General features: G+C 49.4%; 8 protein-coding genes across 8 annotated transcripts, besides 8 other annotated features; 4 read left to right on the forward strand and 4 right to left on the reverse strand.

The window, feature by feature from the left end:
- Positions 1 to 1,201: 1,201 nt before the first annotated feature.
- EKO05_0003545 (uncharacterized protein) lies at positions 1,202 to 2,989 on the reverse strand (the record flags this gene model as incomplete). The annotated part of the gene is made up of 2 exons (XM_059636189.1): positions 1,202 to 2,572; positions 2,705 to 2,989. 2 exons carry the CDS (start codon positions 2,987 to 2,989, stop codon positions 1,202 to 1,204), a joined length of 1,656 nt encoding a protein of 551 aa, XP_059492172.1.
- A 1,775-nt stretch (positions 2,990 to 4,764) lies between these two features.
- On the reverse strand, positions 4,765 to 7,011 carry EKO05_0003546 (uncharacterized protein; the record flags this gene model as incomplete). Its single annotated transcript, XM_038938478.2, has 1 exon — positions 4,765 to 7,011. One exon carries the CDS (start codon positions 7,009 to 7,011, stop codon positions 4,765 to 4,767), a length of 2,247 nt encoding a protein of 748 aa, XP_038800727.2.
- Positions 5,939 to 5,971: a tandem repeat.
- Positions 7,012 to 7,997: 986 nt separating the features above from the next.
- Positions 7,998 to 8,019: a tandem repeat.
- Positions 8,020 to 8,289: 270 nt separating this feature from the next.
- Positions 8,290 to 8,523: a dispersed repeat.
- A 599-nt stretch (positions 8,524 to 9,122) lies between these two features.
- EKO05_0003547 (Glyoxylate reductase) lies at positions 9,123 to 10,233 on the reverse strand (the record flags this gene model as incomplete). The annotated part of the gene is made up of 2 exons (XM_038938283.1): positions 9,123 to 10,067; positions 10,120 to 10,233. 2 exons carry the CDS (start codon positions 10,231 to 10,233, stop codon positions 9,123 to 9,125), a joined length of 1,059 nt encoding a protein of 352 aa, XP_038800726.1.
- A 790-nt stretch (positions 10,234 to 11,023) lies between these two features.
- EKO05_0003548 (uncharacterized protein) lies at positions 11,024 to 12,855 on the forward strand (the record flags this gene model as incomplete). Its single annotated transcript, XM_038938665.2, has 4 exons — positions 11,024 to 11,260; positions 11,321 to 12,356; positions 12,418 to 12,637; positions 12,696 to 12,855. 4 exons carry the CDS (start codon positions 11,024 to 11,026, stop codon positions 12,853 to 12,855), a joined length of 1,653 nt encoding a protein of 550 aa, XP_038800725.2.
- Positions 12,856 to 12,933: 78 nt separating this feature from the next.
- Positions 12,934 to 14,800: a mobile genetic element.
- Positions 14,736 to 14,808: a mobile genetic element.
- Positions 14,809 to 15,975: 1,167 nt separating this feature from the next.
- On the forward strand, positions 15,976 to 16,846 carry EKO05_0003549 (uncharacterized protein; the record flags this gene model as incomplete). Its single annotated transcript, XM_038938201.1, has 3 exons — positions 15,976 to 16,335; positions 16,398 to 16,566; positions 16,659 to 16,846. The coding sequence occupies 3 exons, from the start codon at positions 15,976 to 15,978 to the stop codon at positions 16,844 to 16,846; spliced, it is 717 nt and encodes a 238-aa protein (XP_038800724.1).
- Positions 16,847 to 17,744: 898 nt separating this feature from the next.
- Positions 17,745 to 17,777: a tandem repeat.
- Positions 17,778 to 18,009: 232 nt separating this feature from the next.
- EKO05_0003550 (uncharacterized protein) lies at positions 18,010 to 19,137 on the reverse strand (the record flags this gene model as incomplete). Its single annotated transcript, XM_038945335.1, has 1 exon — positions 18,010 to 19,137. One exon carries the CDS (start codon positions 19,135 to 19,137, stop codon positions 18,010 to 18,012), a length of 1,128 nt encoding a protein of 375 aa, XP_038800723.1.
- Positions 19,138 to 20,368: 1,231 nt separating this feature from the next.
- Positions 20,369 to 20,575, forward strand: EKO05_0003551 (uncharacterized protein; the record flags this gene model as incomplete). Its single annotated transcript, XM_059636190.1, has 1 exon — positions 20,369 to 20,575. The coding sequence occupies one exon, from the start codon at positions 20,369 to 20,371 to the stop codon at positions 20,573 to 20,575; it is 207 nt and encodes a 68-aa protein (XP_059492173.1).
- A 3,862-nt stretch (positions 20,576 to 24,437) lies between these two features.
- EKO05_0003552 (uncharacterized protein) lies at positions 24,438 to 24,686 on the forward strand (the record flags this gene model as incomplete). The annotated part of the gene is made up of 1 exon (XM_059636191.1): positions 24,438 to 24,686. The coding sequence occupies one exon, from the start codon at positions 24,438 to 24,440 to the stop codon at positions 24,684 to 24,686; it is 249 nt and encodes an 82-aa protein (XP_059492174.1).
- Positions 24,687 to 24,915: 229 nt separating this feature from the next.
- Positions 24,916 to 25,131: a mobile genetic element.
- Positions 25,126 to 25,233: part of a dispersed repeat that runs on past the window's edge.

Consider the following 25,233-nt stretch of genomic DNA (forward strand, 5'->3'; position numbering starts at 1 on the left):
CCCCAAGAACGCCAATGGCTTTTGACGTCCTTCGTGCACACCTGCAGGTACGATCGCATCTGAGGACGCGCTCCGCTAAGCAAGTGTATCACTGCTCTGCAGGAGCAACGTATACGATTGCGTGGCCGATGTGCATACGTTAAACAAAACCGGTCGGCTAAGCAAGCCGATGTAAGGGACACATACCACGCTCGACTGTCACCAAAGCGAGACGCGGAATCTGTCCGTCGTTCTCGGCTGTTCATGTAGGACCGAGGAATTGTAATAATGAGACAATAACCCGATACAAACCGATGGCTTCAAACGGCATCAGGAGACGAACCACCATCGCCTTCATAGCTAGAGATGCACAATCTGGACGGCGATAAACACCACTGCTACTGAGGTTTCAGTGACGAAGACGATGATTGTCCCTTGAGATCAGCGTAGGACTGTAATCGGGTACAGCTGCACGTCGAATATGACCAATAGACAGACAGTCATGTGCACCTGACTCGTCGAATATGACCAATAGACAGACAGTCATGTGCACCTGACTCGCTCAACCTTAAGTCCCAGTGCTTCAGAAAAACAAAGCCACTGCAATTTCTCCACACACCAAAGCTCGTGTCAGCCCTAAGCCACCCCGTGGCGACTCACACCCAGGGTCATGCCAGTTACACTGTCAGTCCTAACGCCAACTACCCATGTTGTAGAACTAGGGACGTGACAGGCACATCGCTGGCGGACCGGGACGCGCGGACATTGGCATTATCTAGTTAAGCTTTCGCAACCAGACCGCCAACAGCCGAGTCATAACGTGCAACCGTGATCGTGACAGGCATATTACGTGGGGTACATGTCAAGCTTTTTCAAGCTCAGATGTCGTACGTCAAGAGCCGCAAAAGTTCGTGAGGTGCTGTCACATGGCCAACTACCGGTGAACGGTATCGGAAGAGTGGCACCATCGATATAAGACCACATGCTAATGTGGTTTGAGCGTTATCGTTGACACCCTGGCAAACTGTTCTGACTCGTGATAAACCTTCGACGCTCGAGTGTTTAGTCATCATTTTTCAACTTTGTCCTTGTGGCATCCATGCATGATTTGCGCCGCTGATTGATTGGATGGATTATCGGTTTGTGCTTTGCAATTCACTAGTCACGAAGCTGAAGTGGCATTTATGCGTTCATGAGAAGTATTACATGCGTTGTTCAGCATCTACGACTTCCCAACTTTGACATCGCATCCTCCACTCACAGTATCGAATATCATTTCACTCCCTCCACCCCCTTTCTGTGCTTCGACATGATTTTTTCCTGGCAAGTCGTTTTCACTCATCAACTGCAGTTCGTTTCCCTGCAAATGCAATTCTCCACTCAGACTTGTCCCATCGATCTTGCCCTGCCATTCTTTCGGATATCTTAGTCCCATGCCTCCGGATATGCTCTTGTGAACACTCGTTAGACCCATCATAGGGACCCCTTTCGCCTTGTACGGTGTACGCAAGGTAACATTCATTTGTCCAGAATGCGTGCTTGTTTGCAGCATTGATGAGTATGCACCAGACTTGAAAGGCAAGATGTCAGCAGTGACGGAGCCTGCCACAGAGTAAATTTCAGTTTTGGAGCCGTGAATGAACATCCCGTCAACCGAACCTACGGTTGTGTTGAGAAGTATCTGGTAGTCTCGCTCAGGGATGTGTTTGCGCTCGAAGTCGATGCGCATGCTTCCTGAATGAGAGTTCGCCTTGAAAATGGCTAGCCCTGACTCTCCTGGTGCTGTAGCTTTGGGCTTGACATCAACATTGACTGAACCGGTCTTGGTATCGACGATCAAGAGGTTTGAAAGGCTGTACTTGCCACTGACTGAACCAGAAGTTGTCCTTAAGCGAATTTCTCGTGAGTCCAACGACGCGGCGTCCAATGTCCCTGAGGTGAGCGAGATGGTAGTCATGTTCGTGACCGAGAACTCAACGCCGCTGTGAATCTGCATGCCGAGATGCGTCGCTTCGATTGCCAGCGTTTCGAGCGTGGCGCCTGGCGCCATGTAAAGGACTATAGACATACCCAGGCAAGCCGAGCCGGCCGGCACACCTTCGAAACCTGGTGCTCTAGAAGGGTTGCCAATTGTGAGGCCGTCTGGTGCTAAAACGTACTTGATACTGTCCACATTGACAGATGGCGAGACGGCGTACGACATTCTCGCCTGCACTGTTCCAGCCGCTTGGCTGGCTGGCGCTTTTGTGATGTGTATCCAACCCTGTATGCGTTTGTACGGCCCGTCAAGCTGATGCATTGCTTCTTTGACCTTGACTGCGCTCGGCGAACCGAAATCGTATTCATCGGTCTTCACATTGTACTTCTTTCCGCATCGTGCTGGCCATCGGATGGGAAAGATTTGTTTCGATTCTGTGTGTGTAGATGGTGTCGGGGCCGCTACGCTCTGTGAGGGCCAGGGAGTTGCGATGATATCTGGCGCAATCATGCCTTCTGATGGGCTTGATTGTGCCACCTGGATCGAGGTTGGCTCTACTGTTGGCTCGTTCGCGACGGCCTGAGCTGACGACTCGGGTAATAAAATCACTGAAGCCTTCAACGGTTAGATATATGCCTACGCCGTCGTTGCGACACGAACCTGTTTGTCTTTCCTTGCTGACGTGGTGAACGCGATCCCGGACGCAAATACGAAAACAAGCAACAACAACACCCCCAACCACTTCACCCATCTCGTCCGTATCGATTGCATGAACGTTCGTCCGCTGTACAAGTATTCCTTGTATTCTTGCTCATCGCGGTGCAGTAATGTCGCACCCTCATCGCCGCTCGGCCGCCCATAGTAGAGGCCTGGCGTTGTGGCTTCCAGATACGTAGGTGGTGCATCATTCGAATTGTTTAGGTCGTCCAACAAAGGGCTATGTAATTCTGAATATGGTGCCGCATAACGTGGAGAGACGATGACTAGAGGCTGCCGTGATCTACTGTTGGCAACCGCTGTGTCTATGAACATGGTGTCTTTCGAAAGGTCGATGAAATTTAAGATAAGATATTTCTCTGTTTGTTCAAATGACCAAGTAGCAGGCCAGGCAGCGAGGCTGCTTTTCTGTTCCTCGTCTTGACACAAAAGCACACGGTCGTAATTACGGTCGGCAGTCCTGTGACATGGTCGTTTCAGGATTGAAAACAAGGTTTGTTTTGGATGTGTGACTACACTCTTAGCAGAAGCTAGGTCAAGACACCCCACCTCGATCGATAGCTGCTTCAACATTATGCAGTCGCTTGTTAATCATCCTTGTGAGATTACACCTGGTCTCACTAATAAAATATTTCTGTGAACCCAGCACAAGATCCTTATATTCCTTGACAACCTCCTGACGATAAGTAGTAATAAGGTCAAGACTCCTCTCATCACAGGTCTTATGGCCATGAGAACCTCAAGGTCAACACGGGCGCTCATTTGTGATTTCGTTTGGTGTTCTAAATCTCAGCAAGCTCCGAGCTGCGTTATTCACGTGACTGTAACATCAGCACTCCCACTTCAATTCACAAGACCCATCGACCGGCAATAGGATCTGTATCCTGGATGTCAAAATGATCTCTACAGGATACAACATGCACCTGGGCAGGTATTAATACCAACAATAATAGGTCTGAGCTTCGGCTATAAGAACAGTCTGCTGAAGTCCTGTTTTTTAGGATAGGAAACAGTGACTGTGGAGGCGGTCGGCATGTTTCCATGTATGAACGCAGACACAACAGAAAATACTTGAACAACTCGGCAGAGATCTAGACTCTGGACACTACCAAACCCGTCTTGATAGGAGGCAAGAAGAGAAACTGCCATATCCAGGGCCTGCCTCATGTAACGTTGTTTTGTACATTCTGATTCCCTCAAGCTCAGCTCGGAGGGCGTCCTCTTCTTCGATCAGACCCGGAACGTTACAAGCGCCAATGAAGACAGAGCCGCCCTTAGCACGCTTGTGAGAACAACTGGCAGCCGGTAATCTTTGAGCAAACATACGACATCTCTGTTGGAACTGCAAAAATGACTAGTCATCCTTGCAGCGTGTTGATCGGAATATATACCACTTCAACAATCTCTTTGTTGGACAAGAAGATTAAACATTCCCGGACGATCAAGGGATGTAACGGCCATGCAGAGCCCATGGTTCTTGTTGATGGCGTAGTAGAATGATTCCATATCGAGTGCCATCAAGGCGACATAATTCACTACCAAGCGGTCAGAATACTTCCTTCCCGTCATCTCCGTGACACGGACTGCTCGTTTTATATCTGAACCGGGCTCTAGCTGGCTTTCGGCGCAAAAACATGGAGGTGAACCTATGCGAAGGTGTCGATGGAACGTTCGAGATTGTTCTTTAAACTTTTCACATACATGCTCCCTATTCACGATGAGCAGCCACATGCAAATCCTGATGAGCGCTTCGGCATTTTTTCCATCTTAAGAGCATAGACATATAAGCTTAAAGTTAGTACAACCCGCAGTTCCATCTAGCGTAAACGCTATTAAGAAAGGCGTGTAGTCTAGGTAGGCGTATAGCAAAGAAACACATCGATTATAGACACTTATAGTCTACATAGAGCGCTAGTATTAGTACAAGTATATTATAGGCTGGCTGTGTATTCTCTGAGTATAACTAAAGATAAGAAGTGTATGGTTTAGAAACGCGTAACTTCTCTTAAACGTCAGTCTTTAATCTATACTACTTCTTAATCTTTTCTACTTTGAAGATTAAGGTGCCTTGTATTACATAGATCCGGACTTTACGTGTGTAGACGTAGTAGTTTATCTTGAGGCTTCTTTGCCCACGCTTCCTGCGTCCAGTATCGGAGGAATTTCCCAACTAATTCCTGGCTGATGTCTACTCCACCTTTCAAGCAAGGTGCCCACTTCCTCGCCTGGGCGGTGTCGAATTTTGGCTGCGAGGCTCCACTGGAGGATGCATATCTCGTCTTGAAGAATGCGAGTAGTTTGAAAGGCGGGTTGAGCTGCACATCCTGCTCCGAGGCTTCTAGCCTGCGCACCCATTCTTTCTGCGGCACCGCCTCAAATTCCAGCCCGTGTTTCTTCAGGTAAGTCAGGAACTGTGCATTCCAGAGGATGCGTGCCTCGTTGACGACATGCAGCACATGAAACCTCGCTCCGTTTTGCTCAGCTGCCAATGCCACCTGCGCCAACGCCTTTGCCGCCACATCCACCGGCAACCAGCTCTCCTCCTCGTCGCCATACTCACTCTCGACTACTGGCAACGCACCAATCGTGCAGGCAGCCTGCACTGTGACCGGGAACGCTTCGGCCGGATTCCACACTCCCCACTCGGTATCCCCACACACCTGCCCCAGCCTCACAACGCGAGCTGGAACTCGGGCCTGCTCGGCGGCTGCGGCGACCATATGCTCGGCCACCCACTTGCTCTGCGCGTAGCCCATCTCGGCAACGGTAGACCACGGGTGCAGGATCTCGGGGATGGCGTCGGCGGGCTCGGCACACAGGGCCGCGGCGATGCTGGAGACAAAGGTCACAGTGGGTTTGGGCCAGCGGATAGACGAGGCAGCGAGGTTGAGGAGAAAGTGAGTCGAGCGAAGGGAGTGTGTTTCGAAGCTGCGGAGCGAGTGGTTGAAGTTGACGGACCAGGCGTTGTGGATGATGTGTGTGAGGGTCGAGGAGAATTGTGCGACGAGACTGGCGGGAAGACCGAGATCTAACGCTGCGAAGTCGCAGGGGACAGCAACGATTTTGGGGAGGTGGATGGTGGGGTCAAGGGGGAGGAGACGGGCGTGCTCGAGGGCCGAGAGGATGCGAGTGCGTGCAGTGGACGAGTCTGGAGCGCGAACAGGACAGTAGATTTGGGAGACGGTGGGGTTGATGACGAGGTTGCGCAGCAAGTGGGCGCCGACTGCGCCTGTGGCGCCGGTGAGCAGCACGCAAAGGAGCCCCCCAGTGACTGTGCCTGTGCACGTGCCTGCGCCTAGGGAAGAGGGAATGCGAGAGGGGGAATCGGAGAAGTGCGAGTACTTAGCCAGCAGTGCCTGGGCGAGCGCCTCAGGGGCATCTTGTTGGGTAGAGAGGCCTTGTCGAAGGTCAAGCAGATGGCGAGCCAGTCGAGCGATGTTGGCTTGTTCGAAGACGACGTTGGTGGCGAGCGTGGCACTGGCACTGCGTAGGTTGATGTTCTTCACAAGACTGGACCGCACGTTGGAGGCCTGCAATGAGTCCATTCCCAGCGCGAACAAGTCAGCCTCATCGTCTACGTCTGCCACAGACATATTCAAGGCAGTGACAACGATATGCCGCACTGTGGATAAGACCTGGTCATCGGGCACCTCGGCCGCCTCGTTGGTTGCATGTGCTCGCGCTCGTTTCTGATAGTAATCTTCGATGTCTGCGGCGAATGTTTGCAGAAAGCGAGGTTTGATGACGGTAGCCTTGTCGGTACAAGGGAACGGCGTGCCTGTGTCCTTGATGACGACGGCCTCGCGAGATATTCGTGCATATCCAGGCACACGAGAGTTGCCCAAGTCCAGATCGGGGGCAATACTATCCAGGATGTCCTGCTTCTTCAGCATCTTGGCTTTGGCAGCATCAGACGCGATCACAATCATGCCCAGCGAGTCTCGCTCAGCCCCGAACACGACCGCTGCGCGCACATGGGGGTTCCGCGACACGGCCTCTTCTAACGGCGTGGGATCCGCCTTTTCTCCATTCATCAGCACAATAATGTCGTCCTGCCTGGCCACGAACCTCCATAGCCCTGGCTCAGACGGATGGGGTCGAAAGACATCTTTCGTGGCGTACGACCCATCTTCGCGGTTGGAATATACCTTGGCGGAAAGTCCTGGCATCACGACAAGGTGGAAGCCATCTTCGCCAACAGGCTCGAATTTTAAAAACGGCGCTGCATGCGCCAGTGGAGTGACCCACCGAAAATCTGGTGCCCATGCTTCCATCAGCGCTCCTGCTTCCGTCAAACCGTAGAGATGATAGACGCGCACTTTCTTGGCCAGCAGCATTTCAGCTAGGTCATTGGGAATTGCCGACCCAGCCGCGATGACTTGAGTGAGGCTGGCCAGTCGCTCGACACCACCGGAAATCTCAGTGAAGAATTTAAGGATATCTAACAGTCCCTCACTCAGTAAACGGAAACAGCTGGACACAGGGACAAGAATTCTTACATGGGACGGTCACTAGAGCCCTAGAAAATGTGCACTCGATGGAAGAACTAATGATTGACGCTGTTATCGGCCGATTGGCGTTCAAGATGGCGAGCGTTGTACCGTTGACAAGACAGCGGAGTAACGTGGCCAGGCCAAAACTGTGAAACAAAGGCAGTGTAGTCAACGTATCAGCCCGGGGCATGCGAGCGGCCACCGCAGCTGCTTGCGCCAACCACGTGCTTGGAGAGAGCCTAACTGGCTTTGGCAAGCCTGTCGTACCGCCGCTGTGAATAATGAACTCCTGCTTGCTGACAGCCGGTACAGGCACTATTTCTTCTTCCTCGAGCCCCAGATCGGAGTGCGACTTCATGTCCAGGAGTGGTATGATCATGGCAGGCAAACCGCTCGTCTTGCGAACTCGTTCCATCGTTTTCATAGACGGTTCCGCCGCAATGACAATCTGACATCCTGTCGCGGTCAAGAGGTGCACATAGCCTTGATCTGCAAGCCGCGGAGATATGAACATGGAAGTCAAACCCATGCGCTGCAAGGCGAAAAATGCAATGTAATACTCAAAACTCGACACGCCTACCAGAGCTACCGTGAACGGCACATCCTTCACGGGAAGCGCCCGACGATATGTTATTGCTGCAGCTCTGGTCAATCGCTCTATGTCAGCTCCGGTGTAGCTCTGAAAAGCCCCATCTTCATCGGCGTAGGAGAGAATTGGTTTATCTGCATGCGTCTTTGCACGATCTCGTATCAACTGATCGATGTTGGCAAAGATAACTTCCTGTGCGAAGCTCATGTCTGGACCGGGTATGTTCACAAAACGTTTTTTTAAAAATAAAAAATAAAAAAAAAGGGGGGAAGATATTTTGACAAACAAAACGACGACTTCAATAATGCGCGGCGACGGCTATGAATGTGGCAGGACTGTAAACAGTGTAAAATAGGAACGGATAACCTCCGCCAGCGCACGATTCGGCGTGATACCGGCAACATCAATGCGCGTTGCAGACTCTTATCGTGTGGAGAACGGTGGATACACGGCCTATATATTCGATCCTATTCAATATTAAACGTCAGCATCCAATCATCTGGCATGATTGATTAATTGATTATAATTAACTACTATGGTCTCCGGCGAAAGTAAAGTCCCATGGCTAGTGCGATGTGAAGGAAAAGCAGAGGCTTAGCAAGTCCGACTTCCGAGGTTTTCTTGGCTTTACACCAATAAGCGGGCATCTTCTCTCTTTGTCATCTGTAGCAGCATCTGTGCGCGCTTGTTATAAATATTAATAGGCGCTTCTGCACAAGACCTACCGCACTGGCCATAAGACTCTACTTTCGCCGGATACTATAGTACACCAGCCTCCCACGGGACATTGGTCGACGTGCGAAGCAGCGAGGGAGTAAGGGGAACCAATTATCTGGCATGGAGACAGTGATACACAGTGCTGATAGCCTCCCGAAATGCGCCGGAACGTATCTTTTTCCCGTCTCTGAGAGCAGCTAATAACTTGCTAGCTGCTACTCAATATACAGCAGCCCCTGTTGGCGTAAACGGAGTAAGACCGTGGTTGATAGTAGAACAGTTTTTTATTGACTATGGTAAACTAGAAAACTGTCATGAGTACCTGGCCAAGTCCTGCCAAGTTCTACCCGGGCTGACAAATTATTCGGCTTCATTGCTGCTATTCAGCACACTTTACTATTGTGAGGGCCATGTGGCACGGTCGTGGCATCAGAACGAGGTACTGCCAGAACCTTTGCATAACAACACCGTATATCATCCCGAGATAGGAGTTGTTGGCGCAAGCTGAGCCGCTTGGAAATAAAATAATATTCACGTAAACATGATGCGGCTAGGTTGTCTTGTGGATGCAATGTTGGTAAGTGCCGGCTGTTGTCCAATTCAACTGCCACCGTGACAGAATGTAAACCAGGCCGGTATTGAGTGCATCTTAAAGTACAGCAAAGACGCTGTGCACTCGCTGATCGACATTGTTGAGTGGTGCACATGGTCGGCCCGTGCTAAAATACTCCTGCACATTTGTCAAACATTCTTGCTCGGCGAGTTCGAATGAACCTTCCGTCAGTCCTCCCATGTGCGGAATAGGCACTACCTTGTCGCTCTTTAGAAAATACGGGTCGATGCCAGTCGGTTCATTCTCGAACACATCAAGTCCTGCTCCAGCAAGTTTGCCACTCTCCAAAGCTCTGATCAGTGCCTGACTGTCGACGACACCGCCTCGTGAAGTGTTGATAAGATAAGAGCCATCTTTCATCGAATGAAACTGTTTTTCTCCCAACAAATGCAAAGTATCTTGATCTAGCGGGCAGTGAACTGAGACGACGTCCGAACTCTGCAGGAGCTCGTCCAGAGTCGCACAGTGTACTGAACCAGCTGGGACTTGGTTCCCCATCGCTTTGCCACTTTTAGTATGATAATTGACATGCATACCGAGGGCCACGGCCTTATGCGCCAGACATACTCCGATGTTGCCCATTCCAATGATTCCCAAAGTGGTGGATCTCAGATCTCGAGACAGTGGTAGCCGGCCTCGCCACGATCCCGAACGCAGACTCTGCTCCGCGCGACTTGTGTTGCGAATTACAGCCATGATGAGGAAAAGCGCCATCTCTGCCGTGGCATCGACCATAGCGTGTTTGGTGTTGCAGAACCAGATGCCCTGCCTCGTCATCCAGTCTACGTTGAAGTCGTCAAAACCTCTCTGCGCCGACACCACAATGCGGAGATCTGGCAAGAGAGGAGCCAAAAGCTGAGAGTCAAATGGTTCATATGGCTGAGGCCCAAGCCGACATACTAGGGCCTGATACGGGCCGCGGGAGGCCACTATCTCAGGTATGCCCTCGAGTGCCTCTGCTCTGGTGGACACGTCAAGAATCTGGGCACCACAGTAAGTAAGTGGTTGAAAAGCGAGAGTTCTCTCAACATACATCAATGTCGAACAGTTTATAGTATTGATCGCGAATCCTACTAGATTGATGTTTGGGAACGCCAAGGTATAGGACCTTGGGTTTGACGGCAAAGCTCTTGGCACGATCGAACATATTCTTGGAGTAAGTTCACAATATTCGATTGGATGGTTTTGCTCTGTACTGAAGATGGAGTTTGAAAGTAAGAAGTCCTAGAATCGTTGCATTTATAGAGCGCTTCTCTGCGCCATTCACCATATCTAGCATGTTCTCAACACTTGATAAGATCGGCCGGCGGTGCAAGGAGAACATGCTTTTGCTAGCTATCTCCAAGGGTGCTTGAATGATCGGCGAACTTCTCTGCCGCGCAACTAGCCGATGAGGTGCCAGCCGTCGAAGTGGCATCTCTTCGGTGATTACCTAGTCGGCCCGTTGGGATAAAGTAACACATGCCACCGCGGCCACGTAACGTCACCCTGTGCCAAGGAAGAGGCTTGTATTAACGACATGAGTTCCTTCGATAACCATGATTGGACTTCCTTGCCGTAGAGCGGTGTCACGTGATGCTAGCGTCCCTATCGATGTGATATGGCCTAAGTATTTCTGCTTTACGAGGGACGGCAGAGAAACACTTTAGTCAGGAGGCTCCGTGGTAAGGGCCGTTTTAATTGTCTACCTCGTATCACGCCATACGGGCTTCGATACGTATTTTGCAATGCTGGCGCAAAGGCCCGAGTACGGTACGCTCGCTGGCCATCGAACTGGCTTATCGACCCCGCACGTACCTCTAATGTTAGGTAATGGAGAGCGGCAATTGAGCGAGGCAATTCAATTCCAACAGTGAGCTGCTCTGTACGTTAAATAGCGCCGACCCGCTGTCATGGAATCGACGGTACGACAGAGCCCTCTACTCTTCTCTCTCACGATGAAGTGGGAATTCTTTGCGTCCGCTTTGCTGGCTGTTCTCCCTGCTGCGAACGCTAAAACAGCATGGCAACAGAGACGGTTCGACGCTGCTGTTCCCTTGACACAGAACACGACCTTCAATAATCACAAATTCAAGACCAAAGACGATGCCCTCGCAGCTCTTGCGGGCGTGTTAGGCGAAAGTGCTCCGGTCACGCGGTCAGGCGATTTCAGATACGGCCGGTCTATTAGTAGGGTATGGGGTCCCCATAACTTGTAGCCGCATTGACTTTGGTGTGCTGATCCCAGTTGACAGATATGGACGGAGCAAAACAAAATCTATCCAGACGCAATTGTTTTTCCCTCCAGTGCCGAACACGTCAGCATAATTATGCAGTTCTACTCCCACGCAAGTACGCTCTGGAAAGAAGGCTTTGCTATCATCGGCGGCGGTCATGCAGATCTGGGTGGCGCTCAGTCACCCAGCGTAGTCATTGATCTCCAGTCCATTAACAAGACAGAGATAATCTCCAGCAAACTCAATACCAGTGAACCGGCTGTACTCAAGGTTGGCGGTGGCTCAGAAGCTGGAAGTGTCTACTCTGCGCTCGAAGGTACGGGCTTGGCCTTTCTAGGACCTCGCGCAGCATCAATCGGTGTCGGTGGCTTCTTGCTCGGAGGGGGGATTGCTTTCCAGACTGGCAAGTATGGTGTTGCTGCTGACAGCCTCCTGGGTCTTGAGGTGGTTCTTACCGACGGGCGCATCGTATATGTCAACCCCTACAACGAATACAAGGACTTATTTTGGGCAGCTACGGGTGGAGGCTGGCTTGGCTTTGGCGTCATCACCAACTTCTACATTCAATCGTACCCGGATCCAGGCCTGGCTTACATTGCGACTGTCGCCTGGAGTGAGGACAAGGCGGAGGAAGTTTTCGCATTGACAACTGAGTTCTTCGAGACCAACACAGATCCGAACGCCTTCCCGGCGCTCTTGTATTACTACAAGGATCCTAAGGCGATCAACGCCTTGGTCCCCGTCACGTCTCGCCAATTTACTTTCCAGCTCAATGCCCTCCACTTCGGCGGCGGATGGGAGGCGCTGAACGCCAGCTTTGCAAAATTCTACCCCAATGCCGACAGCTTGCAGCTGCAACAGGTCAATCTCAAGGAATTGGATCAATATCTTCTCACTAATTACCCATATGGATACCACCGCGAATTTTACGGCAAAAGCCACACCAATTCGACTGTGGATTTCTACCGCAACCTTTTTGCCATCTACAAGGAGACCGTTTTCGGCATGATCGAGCGTGGTGAAGATCCAGGTCATACGATCTGGGTTGACGAGTGTAAGTTGACGAAAATCCGTTCTCTACATCTTTCTTGTTTCTCATTCTAATATTGTGGCAGACGTCTTCCCTGGTTGGGGAGGCACTGGTCCTGAGCACGACAGCGATACTGCCTGGCCCCATTCGACCAGCGCTCACATCACCTTGACTTCGGGCGAGTGGAGTGCGGACAACACGACGCAGTACATGCACGACCGCGACCGCGATGGCCCGATGGCGTACTTGCGCGACTTCCAAAACAACCTTGGCGTGGCTCCCATCTACGACTATCCCAACTACATGTGAGTTACCCTGTCTGTTTTCTTACACTGACCCTTTCACTGACCATGGAACTATCAGTGCGCCACACAGCAAGCCCGGGGAAGTTTGGGGCGCAGATAACTTTCGCCGTCTGACCTCCATTAAAGAGAAGTACGATCCTTCATGTCTGTTGAACAGGGGCCGCATCCCTCCTACCTCCGCATGTGTGCGGAAAGGTTTTGCGAACACTTTTCTTTAGTGGTGAGAAGGGGTTTGAGGCGGTATAGAAATCCGCTCCTAAAGCAAAAAGGATGTTGTAAATCATAACCAAACCGGGTAACGTACTCCACGGGTGAGCGGATCAAACGGGTGAGCGGATCACTCTGCCAAGACCACACCAAACCTCCACCTTACCACGCAATGCCTCAACAACAACATCAATCTACGCCCTTAAGAGAAGCTGCGATACAGCTTGCGCTCTAGGTAATTAAATAAGACGCAACGCTTACCCTATAACGCGCTGCAGCTATATATAACGCGCCTTACAGCACACTACACACTTAATACACAGGACGACCTGCATAAGCTAATTATATGCTAGTTTAACAGATTATAGACTAGACTAAGGAGGACGTAATTACTAAGTACATCCTTAAGCTAGATGCACAAGGATTTGCCTCTTAGCTAGCTGCTGTAGCTAATATAGCTAATTCTTTGCGTGCTAAGCATAATATAGGCTATGTTAGCATAAACTGGCCTAACACGTTTATTAAGCGCTGCCCTAACCTTAAAGTAAGGTTTAATTGCAAGTACGACTACAAGAGAGCCCTCTGTAAGGATCTAGAGATTATTAGGGGCTAGTTTAGGCTTGTAGTAAATGTTAAAGCTAAGTATAGCATCTAGGACAATAACACGTACAACTTTAATAAGACAGGCTTTATAATAGGCCAGATATTAACAGGAGCAGTTGTTACAGGCTTAGAGCGTTAAGGACAGCTAAAGGCAGTGCAGTAGGGCAATTAAGAGTAGATAACAGTTATACAGGGCATTAATAGCACAGGGTAGGCTATTCTACCCTTTATTATCTTTAAAGGCTGCAACTACCTCTCTGCCTGGTACAAAGAGGACAATCTGCCCTATAACTAGGTTATTAGAGTCTCTAAGAACAGATGGACTACTAACAAGCTTAGTCTGGACTGGTTAAAGCACTTTAATGCCTATACAAAGACGCGCACCTAAGGAGTACACTAGCTGCTCCTTATTAACAGCCACAAGAGCTACAACTCCCTTAACTTCTAACAATACTGTAAGGAAGCAAAGATTGTTACACTATATATGCTTCTATACTTATCTTACCTCTTATAACTACTAGATATAGGTTATTTTGCCCCTCTAAAGAAGGTATATAGGCGCTAAGCTAAGAATCTTATACACAACTACATTACTTATATTACTAAAACTAAGTTCCTACTATGCTTTATAGACGCCTATAAGGAGACATTTACTTCTAGTAATATCTAAGGAGGCTTCTAAGGCGCTAGAATAGTCCCCCTTAACCCAGAACGGGTTATAATAGGTCTTGATGTCCGCCTACGTACCCCACCGCTACCTACTATAGAAGATAAGCCCTAGCAGTCCCAAACCCTAAGCACTACCCTGCAATTAGGGTCGCAATTAACGCTGGTTTAAGAGAGGATTTAAAGGCATACAAGCAGCTTACTAACTTTAATAGTTAAGGCCTTTAAAAAGCTTGCTAAAGGCGCAGCTATAGTAGCGCATAAGCTAGTGTTAGCTTAAAGAGAGATTACTAGGCTTTAAGCAGCAAATAAGGCTGCTATGCGACGTAAATTGCATAAAAGAAAGTAATTACAGCAGGAGGGAGTCCTAACAGCTAAGGAAGGCCTTTAATTAACTACTCTAACTAAGTTTAGGGCGCATAGTAATAGTAAGAAGGTAAAGAAGCAAGTGTGCGCTAAAGAAGGGGAAGTAACCTAAAGACGCTGTATAAAGTGCTACAACGTTAGACATAACTTACGTACATATAAGAAGGCTGTAGAAGATGTTTCTAAATAATATTATATACTGCACTACTGTATATAAGGCTAAAGTAGGCTAATGCGAGCTATAATAGGGTAGAGATTTGGTGTGGTCTTGGCAGAGTGATCCGCTCACCTGTTTAATCCGCTCACCCGTGGAGTACGTTACAAATGTAAAGAATATAATTTTTCGTTTCCTCTAACTGTTCATCAACCGCGCAACGCCTCTTGCTTCAACTCTCAGGAAGACTGCACCTTGCTCCCCAGCCCTATACACATTTGATGGGTTCCGAAGCTATTAAGTAGCTACTACTGCCTTGATCGTTACCGAGCATAAAAAACTTTACAGATCTCTTCTGTTAACGTTTAACGTTAAACTCCCGGAACAAAGCAACTAAGTTTACTCTTCAGGTCCTATTTCTTCGAAGGGATCTTGGGCTATCGATAACAATGCGCGTTCAGCGTCTTCGCTATGCCAGTTGTACCTACCAGTCGCAATGCTAATGAACAGGTCCGCTTTTGCGAGCGACGGGTTATGCTGTACAGTACTGTCTATTAACTAAGACACTAGATTGTTTAAGAAAGCTAGGGCTCCAGTTACTCTATTCATAAGCGTCTAGGATGTCTTGGCGTTTTCTATTAGGTCTCTTCTTTCACGCCACATTCTAATAGGCAAACATTATTGGTGCCCAGCGATATGTGCGCACCCACCCCGGGTCTTCCCGGCTACGATTGAAATTACGTCGTAGACAAGCGAAAGGTTCCGACTGGCTAGCTATGTTTGGTTGACAGTGAAAGTGACAGGTTACAGACTGGGACAGCATGCAAGGCAAAACGTGACAACTACCGAAAACCAGCCAGTTATCTACGAAGGAGCTCGTACTTGGTGTTGCACCGCGCACCATACTAAACTAGACCTATTCGGCACAAGACCAAATACCAGCTCCTTTGTACTGGCCCGCGTTTATAGTCTGTGTTGACGAATCAACGTTCCACATTTGGGGTGGGTGCGTACATTTTGCCAGGCATTATACAGAGAAGACCGCATTGTGAGGCAATCGTTCTAAGACGCACGTATGAGCTAAGGATGGAAACATACTTGCGGATAACCAATTCTCAATTGCCATTCACGAACACGCAGTGCCGCCGGCCGATTGCGTTGTGCAGCCCCTCCAACACCAACACACCAACAACAGATATACCCATATTTGCTGTAGCCCACATACTATAGTATCTGACAAAAGTAGTTGTTATCGGCGGATCGCGCGGAATCGGGTCACGCACTCCGTATATCTCACAGCGGACTACTCCAATGTCATCCCAGAGGTTAGGGCAAGGCTGACATGTACCATTATCAATTCATCCATACCATTGCTGCCAAAGTGAACACTGTTGTAGTGACCGCACGCAATATCACCGACCTTAGGGAGAAGGTGAAAGCTGATAAGATCTCAAACACGCATGTGGTTGAGGCAGACCTTGTTTCTGCGGACTCCTTGAAAGCTGCAGCCGCGGCCACATCGTCCCTCGTCAATGGAAAAATCGACCACTTGCTTATCAACGGTACCTATCTCTCTTCAACGAGCGGCTTGAATCCCACCGATTTCGCTGAACAGCCCGAGATTTTCCTCGAGGAGCTCAGGAAGAGCGACGAGGCTAATGTCGCCGGCCCGCTTTTCGCAATCAATGCATTTCTTCCGCTCGTACGAAAAGGCATAGAGAAGCGAGTTACGTACACTCATCTAGTGTTGCTGACGTGCCGGAGACCATCGCGCCATGGGTTGCGAGCTCAGTTCCCTACTCCGCTAGCAAGGCGGCTGGGAACATCGTCATCACCAAGTTTGCGGCTGAACTGAAGGACGGGGGCTTCATCTTCTTGAGTATTTCGTCAGGCGCAGTCGTGACTGAAACGCTCATGACTGCAGCTGCCAACTGTGAGTCGTCCTGTTTTTGCTCAAGGAGACTTGATGTTTTTGACGTCCTGTTTTCTTCAATTCACATGTTAATTCTGAAAAGATGGCCACAGTCACTGACGCGGAGAAGGGTAAACTACAGCGCATGTTTGGTAGGATGATGCAAAATCACCCGGAGTGGAAGGGTCCCGTCGCTTCTGAAGAGAGCGTGAAGCGAATTCTCAAAGTCGTGAGAGATTTCAAGGTGGAGCAGAGCGGTCGGTTCATTAGCTACTGGGGCAATAATACTGAATGGTTATAAAGACAATGGGAAAACGCAGTATGTAGTATTCGCCCCCAAATTTACCTGATTTAAGTTTGGCCTTGAGCATCTCATGGTGTTCGATGTAAGAAGTCAGAGCAGAATTTGATCCCAATGTTCCGTACGGAAAATCTCATGGTACCACGAGTCCACTAAAATGGCAGTTACACCTACATGATAAAACGAATGAAGTTATTTCTTTGATAAGACCTCACAGTCGATCTCATTTACATCTTGGTGGACATGACCTATCTAAGTATAACCACGGCACCGGCTCTCGGTCACTGTTAGTAGCATGGAAAAGGTTGCTGAGCATTGCTGATTCTTGGTACAAGAAAACTTTTTGGCTGCTGAAGTGGCCGAAATCTTGACACTTTGAGCATCAGGCAAATCATGTATCACATGGCGTGAGAAACGATATTGGTTCTTTGGGTTGCGCTGTGAAGCAACCGTGATTCGGTTCTAGACAATCCTCGTTCCATAGCTAAACAATCAGTCTGTCAAGCTGCCTGTGTTAAGCTAGGATCAAGAGAAGGGTGCATTGCCTCCTTACCGTTCCCGCCGCCACCTGTCGAGTATGACGGGTAACCTTGGCAGTTCTCGGTTGAAGCCTGGTGGAGGCTGCAACATACGCAGCACCTTTGGTGTCTGTCTTTGGATTATCGAATATGTAGCAAGTGACATACAAAAATACGGTCTGGTCTGTCTTGAGCTTTCCTCTGGGCGCTTAGCTCTGCTTAGACTGTGGCAGAACTATGCGCAAGAGTATTCTGGATATTTGCAGTAGCCTACTCGCAAACGTGTTTTAACCCTGAAAAAATACAACCTAAGATTCACGATATAAAATTTCTCAAGTGGCTGTTGCGACATTAATTATACAAGTGCAGCAGGCATCCAGTTTTTTTTTTTTTTTTTTTTTTTTTTTTTTTTTGACTGCCTACATTTTTCTAAATGCAGATTACGCTGCGATATTAGCTCTCTGCATGGTTCAAGGCTGTCTTATACTAGTTAATGTTGATATCACAGCAATACAGTCTGAGGGACGACAGGATTCTGCAACTAAAATTGACTACATACGTCTCGCATGTGCTACTGGCAATTTCCCTTGCAATTCCCTTGTAACAGCAGTATCAATGACTGGAACACTAAGCTATTTAACCACTTCAACCACGGACCAGAGTGAGGCTGTAGGCCGACAAAATCTCGTTAACGGGCTGGAAGTACGTTACACCACCACTGGAGCAGTCGCCGGAGCCTCCAGAGGTGACACCCTGGGCCTGGGCGCCAGAGTAGAAGGAACCGCCAGAGTCACCGGGCTCGGCGCAAACATTAGTCTGAGTAAGGCCAGTAACACGTCCCTCCTGGTAGGACACGCTTGCGCCTAGGGAGCGGATGGTGCCGCAGTAGACACCAGTGGTGGAGCCGGAGCGGCAGACACTTGCTCCGGTGGCGGCGGCGGTGCTACCCGACACGGGAAGTGTACCGCTGTTGTAGTTGTTGATCCTTCCAGAGAAAGTGTTTCCACTGCTACCCCTGACGTAGCTGTAGTCGCCGTTTCCTGGAAAGACTGAACCCGAGAAGGATCCCAGGGTAGCACCGCTGCTTGTGGTAGCAGTGTTGCCGACAGTGCCGCAGTGGCCGGCAGAGACAAAGCCGGTGGTGACTGAGAAGCCAACAGAGCATCTGGAGCTTCGGTTGATGAGGTAAGCGTCACCACCACGGATCGTGGCAAAGGTGGTTGGCAACGCCTTAACGGTGCGGACCTCAAACTCGGACTCGACGAGGCCTACTTTCTTGGCCAGCTCTGCGGCCTGAGCGGTACTGTCGGCAAGTGATTCGATGACGAGCTTGTTGGCGGCGACATCGACATAGTACGCCGCGATGCCAGTGTTCTCGGAGCGCTTGCCAAGGGACTGCTCAATGTCGATTTTGTCCAGTGCCTTCTGGGCTTCCTCAAGCTTAGAGAGGGGAACAGAGACAACGAAAGGAGTGGCGCCAGCATCGGTCACCTCGGAGGTCAAGGCCTGGTCAGTGACAGCGACCTTGAGCTCGCCGTCAACGAGCCAAGCGCCTCCGAAGGATTTGCCAGCCGAGGTGCGCAACTTCTCAATGACTTCGGTGGCCTTGAGCTCCCGGGCGACACGAACATGTGCCTGCTCAGCGTCCAGTCCTAGATCGCGCTTCATGGCAGCCAGAATCTCTGGGTGGAGGCTGTTGGCGGCTGCGGTAGGGGCACCGTAGACGATAGGCAGGAATACTGCCAGGGCAGCAAGGAAACTAGTGAGCTGCATGGCTAGGATCTGGAGTTGATACAGAAGAGTCGGAGCGTTGGTATTGCAGAGGCAGGAGTGTAGCGAGATGAGTCTGCGATACTAATGAAGAGATGAGGATGGACGAGAACACCCGTACACATTTATATCTACTTCAGCTCCCACGGTGTGACTTGCATCATGCTCTGGTAACCTCTATCCAAGATAGAGCTCTAAATTGCATGAGCCGCTACCAAGTGTCTCCTTCCACATCTGTCACAAATTGTTGCTGCACATTCCAACAGAATCGGGAAGGTAATCCCTAACAGGCACTTGACAAGACATCCGCCCACAGGGTTAGCTGTTATCGATGCAATAGCTCTGAACAGGCAATTTGACAGACTGCAAGTACCCCTACTCAACATGATTCCGTTAGCTTAATAGGAAGGAGGTAGAGATACGATGGATGCTTGAAACTACTACAGGACGGTTATACGAAGCATCTGACAGCCTTAGGAAATAACCGCGCACGGACACATCGTAGATAGAGAACCAACACACACCTTTTTAGATTACCTTCCTAATCGAACATCAAATCCGCTGCCAAGAATTTTGACCCTTGTCGCTCGTCATATCTACCATGTACTCAAGTAGAGACGATCTCTGCGACAGCTGTTATGATTGGCCGGTTTCACACAGCGCCGCTAGTTCGGCGTTTCGCGTTCTTGGCAGATCTCGCAGGCATAATCGACTCCACTGTCCAGAGGCCTGTGGATAATCCACGAGAAAGTTACACTTGCCGTATCGTATCAGTGAGGGTTGCAACAGACAGTTGCTGGGTGCCGAGATCGTGAGCGTAGGTGTCCAAACTCGTTTGTACCTAGGTAGTCCCGTTGTAACGATGAACGTTGTCGACTTTGATTTTGATCACAACCATTCAGCTTAATTCCAGGCGATTGGTGCTCTCAGCACTATCCACCGTCAAATCAGTAATGGTATGAAGGTCTCCACTTTCAACGCCGCCCTTTGATTGTTTACTGATGTTCAATATTGCAGCAACCTACAAGGATAAGAACGATACTAGCACAAAAGGGGAGCTGCTTTTGACATAACTCATCGCTTCGTATGATAGGGAAACGAGTAAGCGGATTGTTACAACCACACTGAGTGGGTGCGCAAGAACAGATACAGCTTTGCTCATAGTCGTGGGCCAGAGTACTGGTGTCTGATGTAAGGGCCACGCCACTGAAAGTACTCGTCCACTTGAGATACTATGGTCTTGATTGCCGAAAAAATGACACTCCTTGAGCCTTCACCAATGACATCATGTCTCGATGCATGTAGAGTTCAGCCTTGCGGGATTACTCGGCATTGTCTCCATGCAACAAGACTGCCTGCGCATCTTAGTAACTTGCTCAGATGTACATTGACAAACCCCCTCCGCTGTGGTCTGAATGATTCAAGGATACCGGAAGGCTGAGATGCAAACATCGCAGTTTGTTGCCTGTCGCGGTTCACGATGGTTCGAGCAGGCTCAGCGTAAAGCGCGACCTCCAAAGAATCTTAGATCGTTCGGGGGCAGGGAAGCAACGGGCCGAGCATAACTCGCGGTTCGTCGTAGTCCGGCCCGGACGGGTATGGCCGTGAAGGATTCGGCCTTCCTTCGCCATGACAAGAGGAGGGTATGAGGTGTAGTGCCGTAAGGAAACTCACTGCTTCGATAGAGTCAGGATACAAGCGTCGTGGAAGTGGTAGTCTCCGACTATAAGCTCACCTAGTGCAAGTCGATGTTGTGGCAGCGCGCGAAGATGGAGGTCGAAAGCCTTCGATGCGCACATTCGCGCTTAGCCAGGCGAGCGGACAGTTGGACTGTGCCCCGCCCACAGCTCTTAGGTAAACACACGACCCAATCATGTCGCATTCTGCTCGTCACTTCGGCCCATCTCAAGATCATCAACCAGCACATTGTCATTTGGTTTTCTGGCTAACGACATGTACGCACCCCGGCACTTTCGCCCATCGCACGTGAAAACACCCACATGCCAAAAACTGTCTGATAGAAGCTTCAGTAGACAAACAATGAGTCACTCAGGACAGAACACACACTCAGGACGACACGCCTACTTAGGACGATACGTCCATAGGGGATTGTACATTAATTCAGGTTGGTATATCATTTCAATTTGAACGTCTTTCTTCTCAGGCGCAGATTGGCCTATACGCTTCTGAGCTCTGCTCTGTCTACAGGAATTCTATTGTGCCAACTCTGGTTGCCTTTTAATGAAATGGGAAAGTTCCTGCCGCTGTCGAGGTCTACACTCCACCAACAAGTAACAAGTGCGCGTCGTGCTGGCGCAATGCATTTGACATTCCTCTCTTCTATTGAATGCGTGAGATAACTGCTTGGCCCTGGTACAAAGCCGTGTATTTCGATGTGCAATCTTAACATGTCAATTTCATCACCCAAGATTCACGCTACACAGGCTATCAGCCACTGTCTTGTATAACTAGAAAGTCAAATGTATTATTGTAATCTTTTTCTGCCAATGTTTGAGGTTGAACCTTTAAAGACGTTATTTGATATTAGTGATCATCTACATATCCGTTGGTTGTACGTGCCGTCTTCGTTCCAAAGCGAAAAATATCAACCAAACAGGTTGAGCACATCAGTTCGATGTAATGCTTCGTGATAGTTTTGGAGAAACTATCTAAAAGACAACGTGCGTATGTCGGAATCTTTGAATAGAAGTACGAGTTCAATCGAACGCCACACTGCTGCAATGGTGCCGGTAGGACGGAACTGCACGGCTGATGTTAGATTTATGCTGATGGAGCTTCTACTACTGCTGAATTCTAGCCTCTTCTTGGTAGAATAAAGAACCTAGAAAGCCCTCTTTCATGGGTCGTCACTAGGAGCGCTTGATTTGATGTTCCCAAGAGTGTGTACCTTCCTGGCTTCCTCTGAAACCATTTTGCACGCAAGAAACGTTTGAAGCAGATACGTCCATAGCAGCCGATAGTAAGACTGCCTCTAGGGGATTTTTGGCGATGAGCAGGTTGGAGAACATTGCGAGAGCTGTGGCGAAGGATTGTCAGCTTTCATCCTCCAATGGCTGGCAGCTGCTACAATCATCACTTTCTCTTGCCTACGTTTTCACGAGCGCTGGAGTTTGCGACGAGCACAAAAGCCCCACGGATTTACATTGATGGCATATCAGGACAACAGTACTTTGAAGGCCAAGAAACGTTTTGATGGTGATATATGAACTATACCATGTGGCACATACACAGGTGGGGAGTGACTTTGTGCGAAGGGTTTCTGGTGGCGAGCGACGCCTACTTTCCGTTGCAGTACAGCAAGGTGCTTTATTGAGAACGTCTGCCAGATTAGTGAATGTCGTTTATGGCATTATAGAGATCTTCGGTGTTTATGTGGATGTTGAAAGCTACGAAGAAAAAATGATAGGAAAAGGGTTACGATGGACTCGACATATGAGCTCACATAAGACGGCCGCAACGTCACGTAGCTGACTGCTTCACTTATATCTTTCAGACTGCTCAGGATTTCCACGATGCATTAATTCCTTGAGGATACAGTGGAAAAGGAAGCGTTTTATACTTCTGGTGACATAAGGCAGTCCGCTCCAACAATGCTTATATCTGGGACTACTTGGTGCTTGGAACTGGTAATGACAGACTCTAGAGAATACGTTTTGTCCTGAGACCAACAAAGTCAGCCATCTGATACCATAATGCGTCGTTGCCCATCCTGGGTGCAAGGCTGGCCGTCCTCGATGCAGCCGCCCGTGTCTTCATGATGTGCTTTCGTAGCGCGTAATTGTGATACGCCAATCGGATCGGCCTATCTGCCGCCCCTAAGAATCCGTCATATCGACTGTGCCGCAGAACAAAGCAAAGCATGCTGCTTCATACATGTATATAACACGTTACTCTCGTTCAATATGCAATACCAGTCTCTTCAGATCCTCAACCGCCCCTTTTTTGTTCCGATATCTACAAACCAAATACCTGCTACATACGTAATTACACAAAACTCATGTCGTATTACACATTATCGATTGCAGTCTACGGGCCCGGCGAAGATCCAAATCACCGCTCACATTGGGACACGAGGTCGGAAACCTATTGCATGTACAACTTATCTCCCTTGTAGGGTTGGTGTATCAGTTCGAAACCAAAAGTGTTCATCCGCTGGAGAGCCAGACTTGTGAAGGAAGATTATTTCTGAATTGTATCGAGGCCTCGAAATACCATCAGGTCGTGAGCACCATATCCCGAGAGCCTGCACCACGAAACAACAAAGTAAGAGCATCCTTGCTGATGACCGATTGTATGCTGAAAAGCTGCAGGATCGGTGTCAAGACTGGACCCTCGAATGCGTTATAGCGCTCGAGGCGGAAGAGTTACTTCCTGCCGGAACTTCGGCCTGGATTGAAGGCCTTGTTGGAAAGTCTGCTCAGGCCGTTGCCACGGCGGCAGGTGGGAGATGGACCGCCGCGAGAAGATAGAGGTCGGAGCGATCAACGATATGGCGTGTACTACTGAGTGCCCTCGGTCATACCCCACTGTAGCGGACTAGCTCTCTCTCAAGGTCAGATAGCAAGGCGTACGTTTCGTCTGACGGCTTTGGAATCATGCGATCGATCATGGAGGACCACAAGGGATTTCTCGCGCGTGACTTCGCTTTGAAATATTCACGCTCAGGTATACTGAATCCTGGAACACCCATATCCACAATAGCTACCACATTCAGCTGATTATCAACATGTATGTTGTCAGGAGTTAGGTCCCCATGGCAGAAAACCGCGCATCCGTCACCTAAGCAACGAATTCTCTCTACAAGTTGTGCATCGTAAGCATCAAGGTGTCCTCCTAGCCGTGAATTTCGAAGTGCTTCGATAAGCCCGTTACAGTATTCCGAGCGCGATCTGAATGGGCCGTATTCCCGATTTGGCATGTTTATTGCGGGGATATGTTGGAAAAACACATCGCGGCATGGTTTGAAGCTGATGCATCCAAAGAAATCGCCACGTAGTTTCATCCGGCGCTTAACAAATCCTGCTAATTGTTTGATTACTCTTTCTATCTGCGGCTTGTCCATAGTGTGCAAGGCGTCATAGAGCGGTGTTCCATTGACCCTGGACATGAAAATGCTGCCTGAGCCATCCTTCTCGTAAGCTCTGAACACTTCTGGAACTGGCACCTCAGTGGACGAAGCAATGAACCGCAATGCCTCTGCTTCTGTGACCTTTACATGTCGTCCTCTTTTGAGTATTCGATCAGAGTCCTGCAGGTGCTAAACAGATTTGTCAACCTGGTGCATGGCAATATTCTTCGCTCTTGTTATGTCAATGACTGTCGTAAGGTCGGTATCGAGGATGACGGGTTGTTCAGGTACTTCGACTGAGTCAGTTCTGGGGCGCATCTGTCAGCACGAAGAGATGTGTTGCAAGAGGATACGGACATGCCGTAGAGGGAGAGGGGGAGGGGAAGGGCATGTCGGGTCCATAACGAAGAGAAGTCTGCCAGAACAAATGTTGGCTTGTTACTGCATCACAATGAAATCTTGAGCGCGTGCGAGGACATCGAGCAGCAAGGGACGACGCAAGGGCCTCTTCTCGGGAGGGAAAGGTGCTGGACAAGCAGGCGCTGCTGTTTGTGGAGGTGAAATTGCCGCTTATCGAGACGAGGTAGCGCAGCAGCTCAGTGAGTGACGCGGACCGGGCTGCACGCCAAGAGCGACTGTGACTGTGCACCGTGCACGGGGTGTCCGTGCATGGAGAGCAGATCTCAACCAGGACACGCTTGAGCTGACCAACGCTAAGAGCTCAACCTTGCCTTAGCAGCTCTATCTAACCAACGCTAGGGATTATCTTCTAAATAGGGTTAGAAAATGATATAAACATGTTAGGATATTAGCATTATATTTATAACAAAATCTTAGGGTTAGAGTTAGTTTAAGGTTAGGGTTATTTTAGGGTTATTTTAGGGTTAGGGTTATCTAGAATCTACTATGGTAGCTGGCATAAGTAGTGTAGGTGGGTCCGGCATAACTAGGGTGTCATCCGAATGACCCGGAATGGCCCTACTGGCTAGATTACACCGAATCCACCCTAT

This window comes from Ascochyta rabiei, chromosome 5 (assembly GCF_004011695.2).
Source record: "Ascochyta rabiei chromosome 5, complete sequence".
Lineage (NCBI taxonomy): Eukaryota > Fungi > Ascomycota > Dothideomycetes > Pleosporales > Didymellaceae > Ascochyta > Ascochyta rabiei.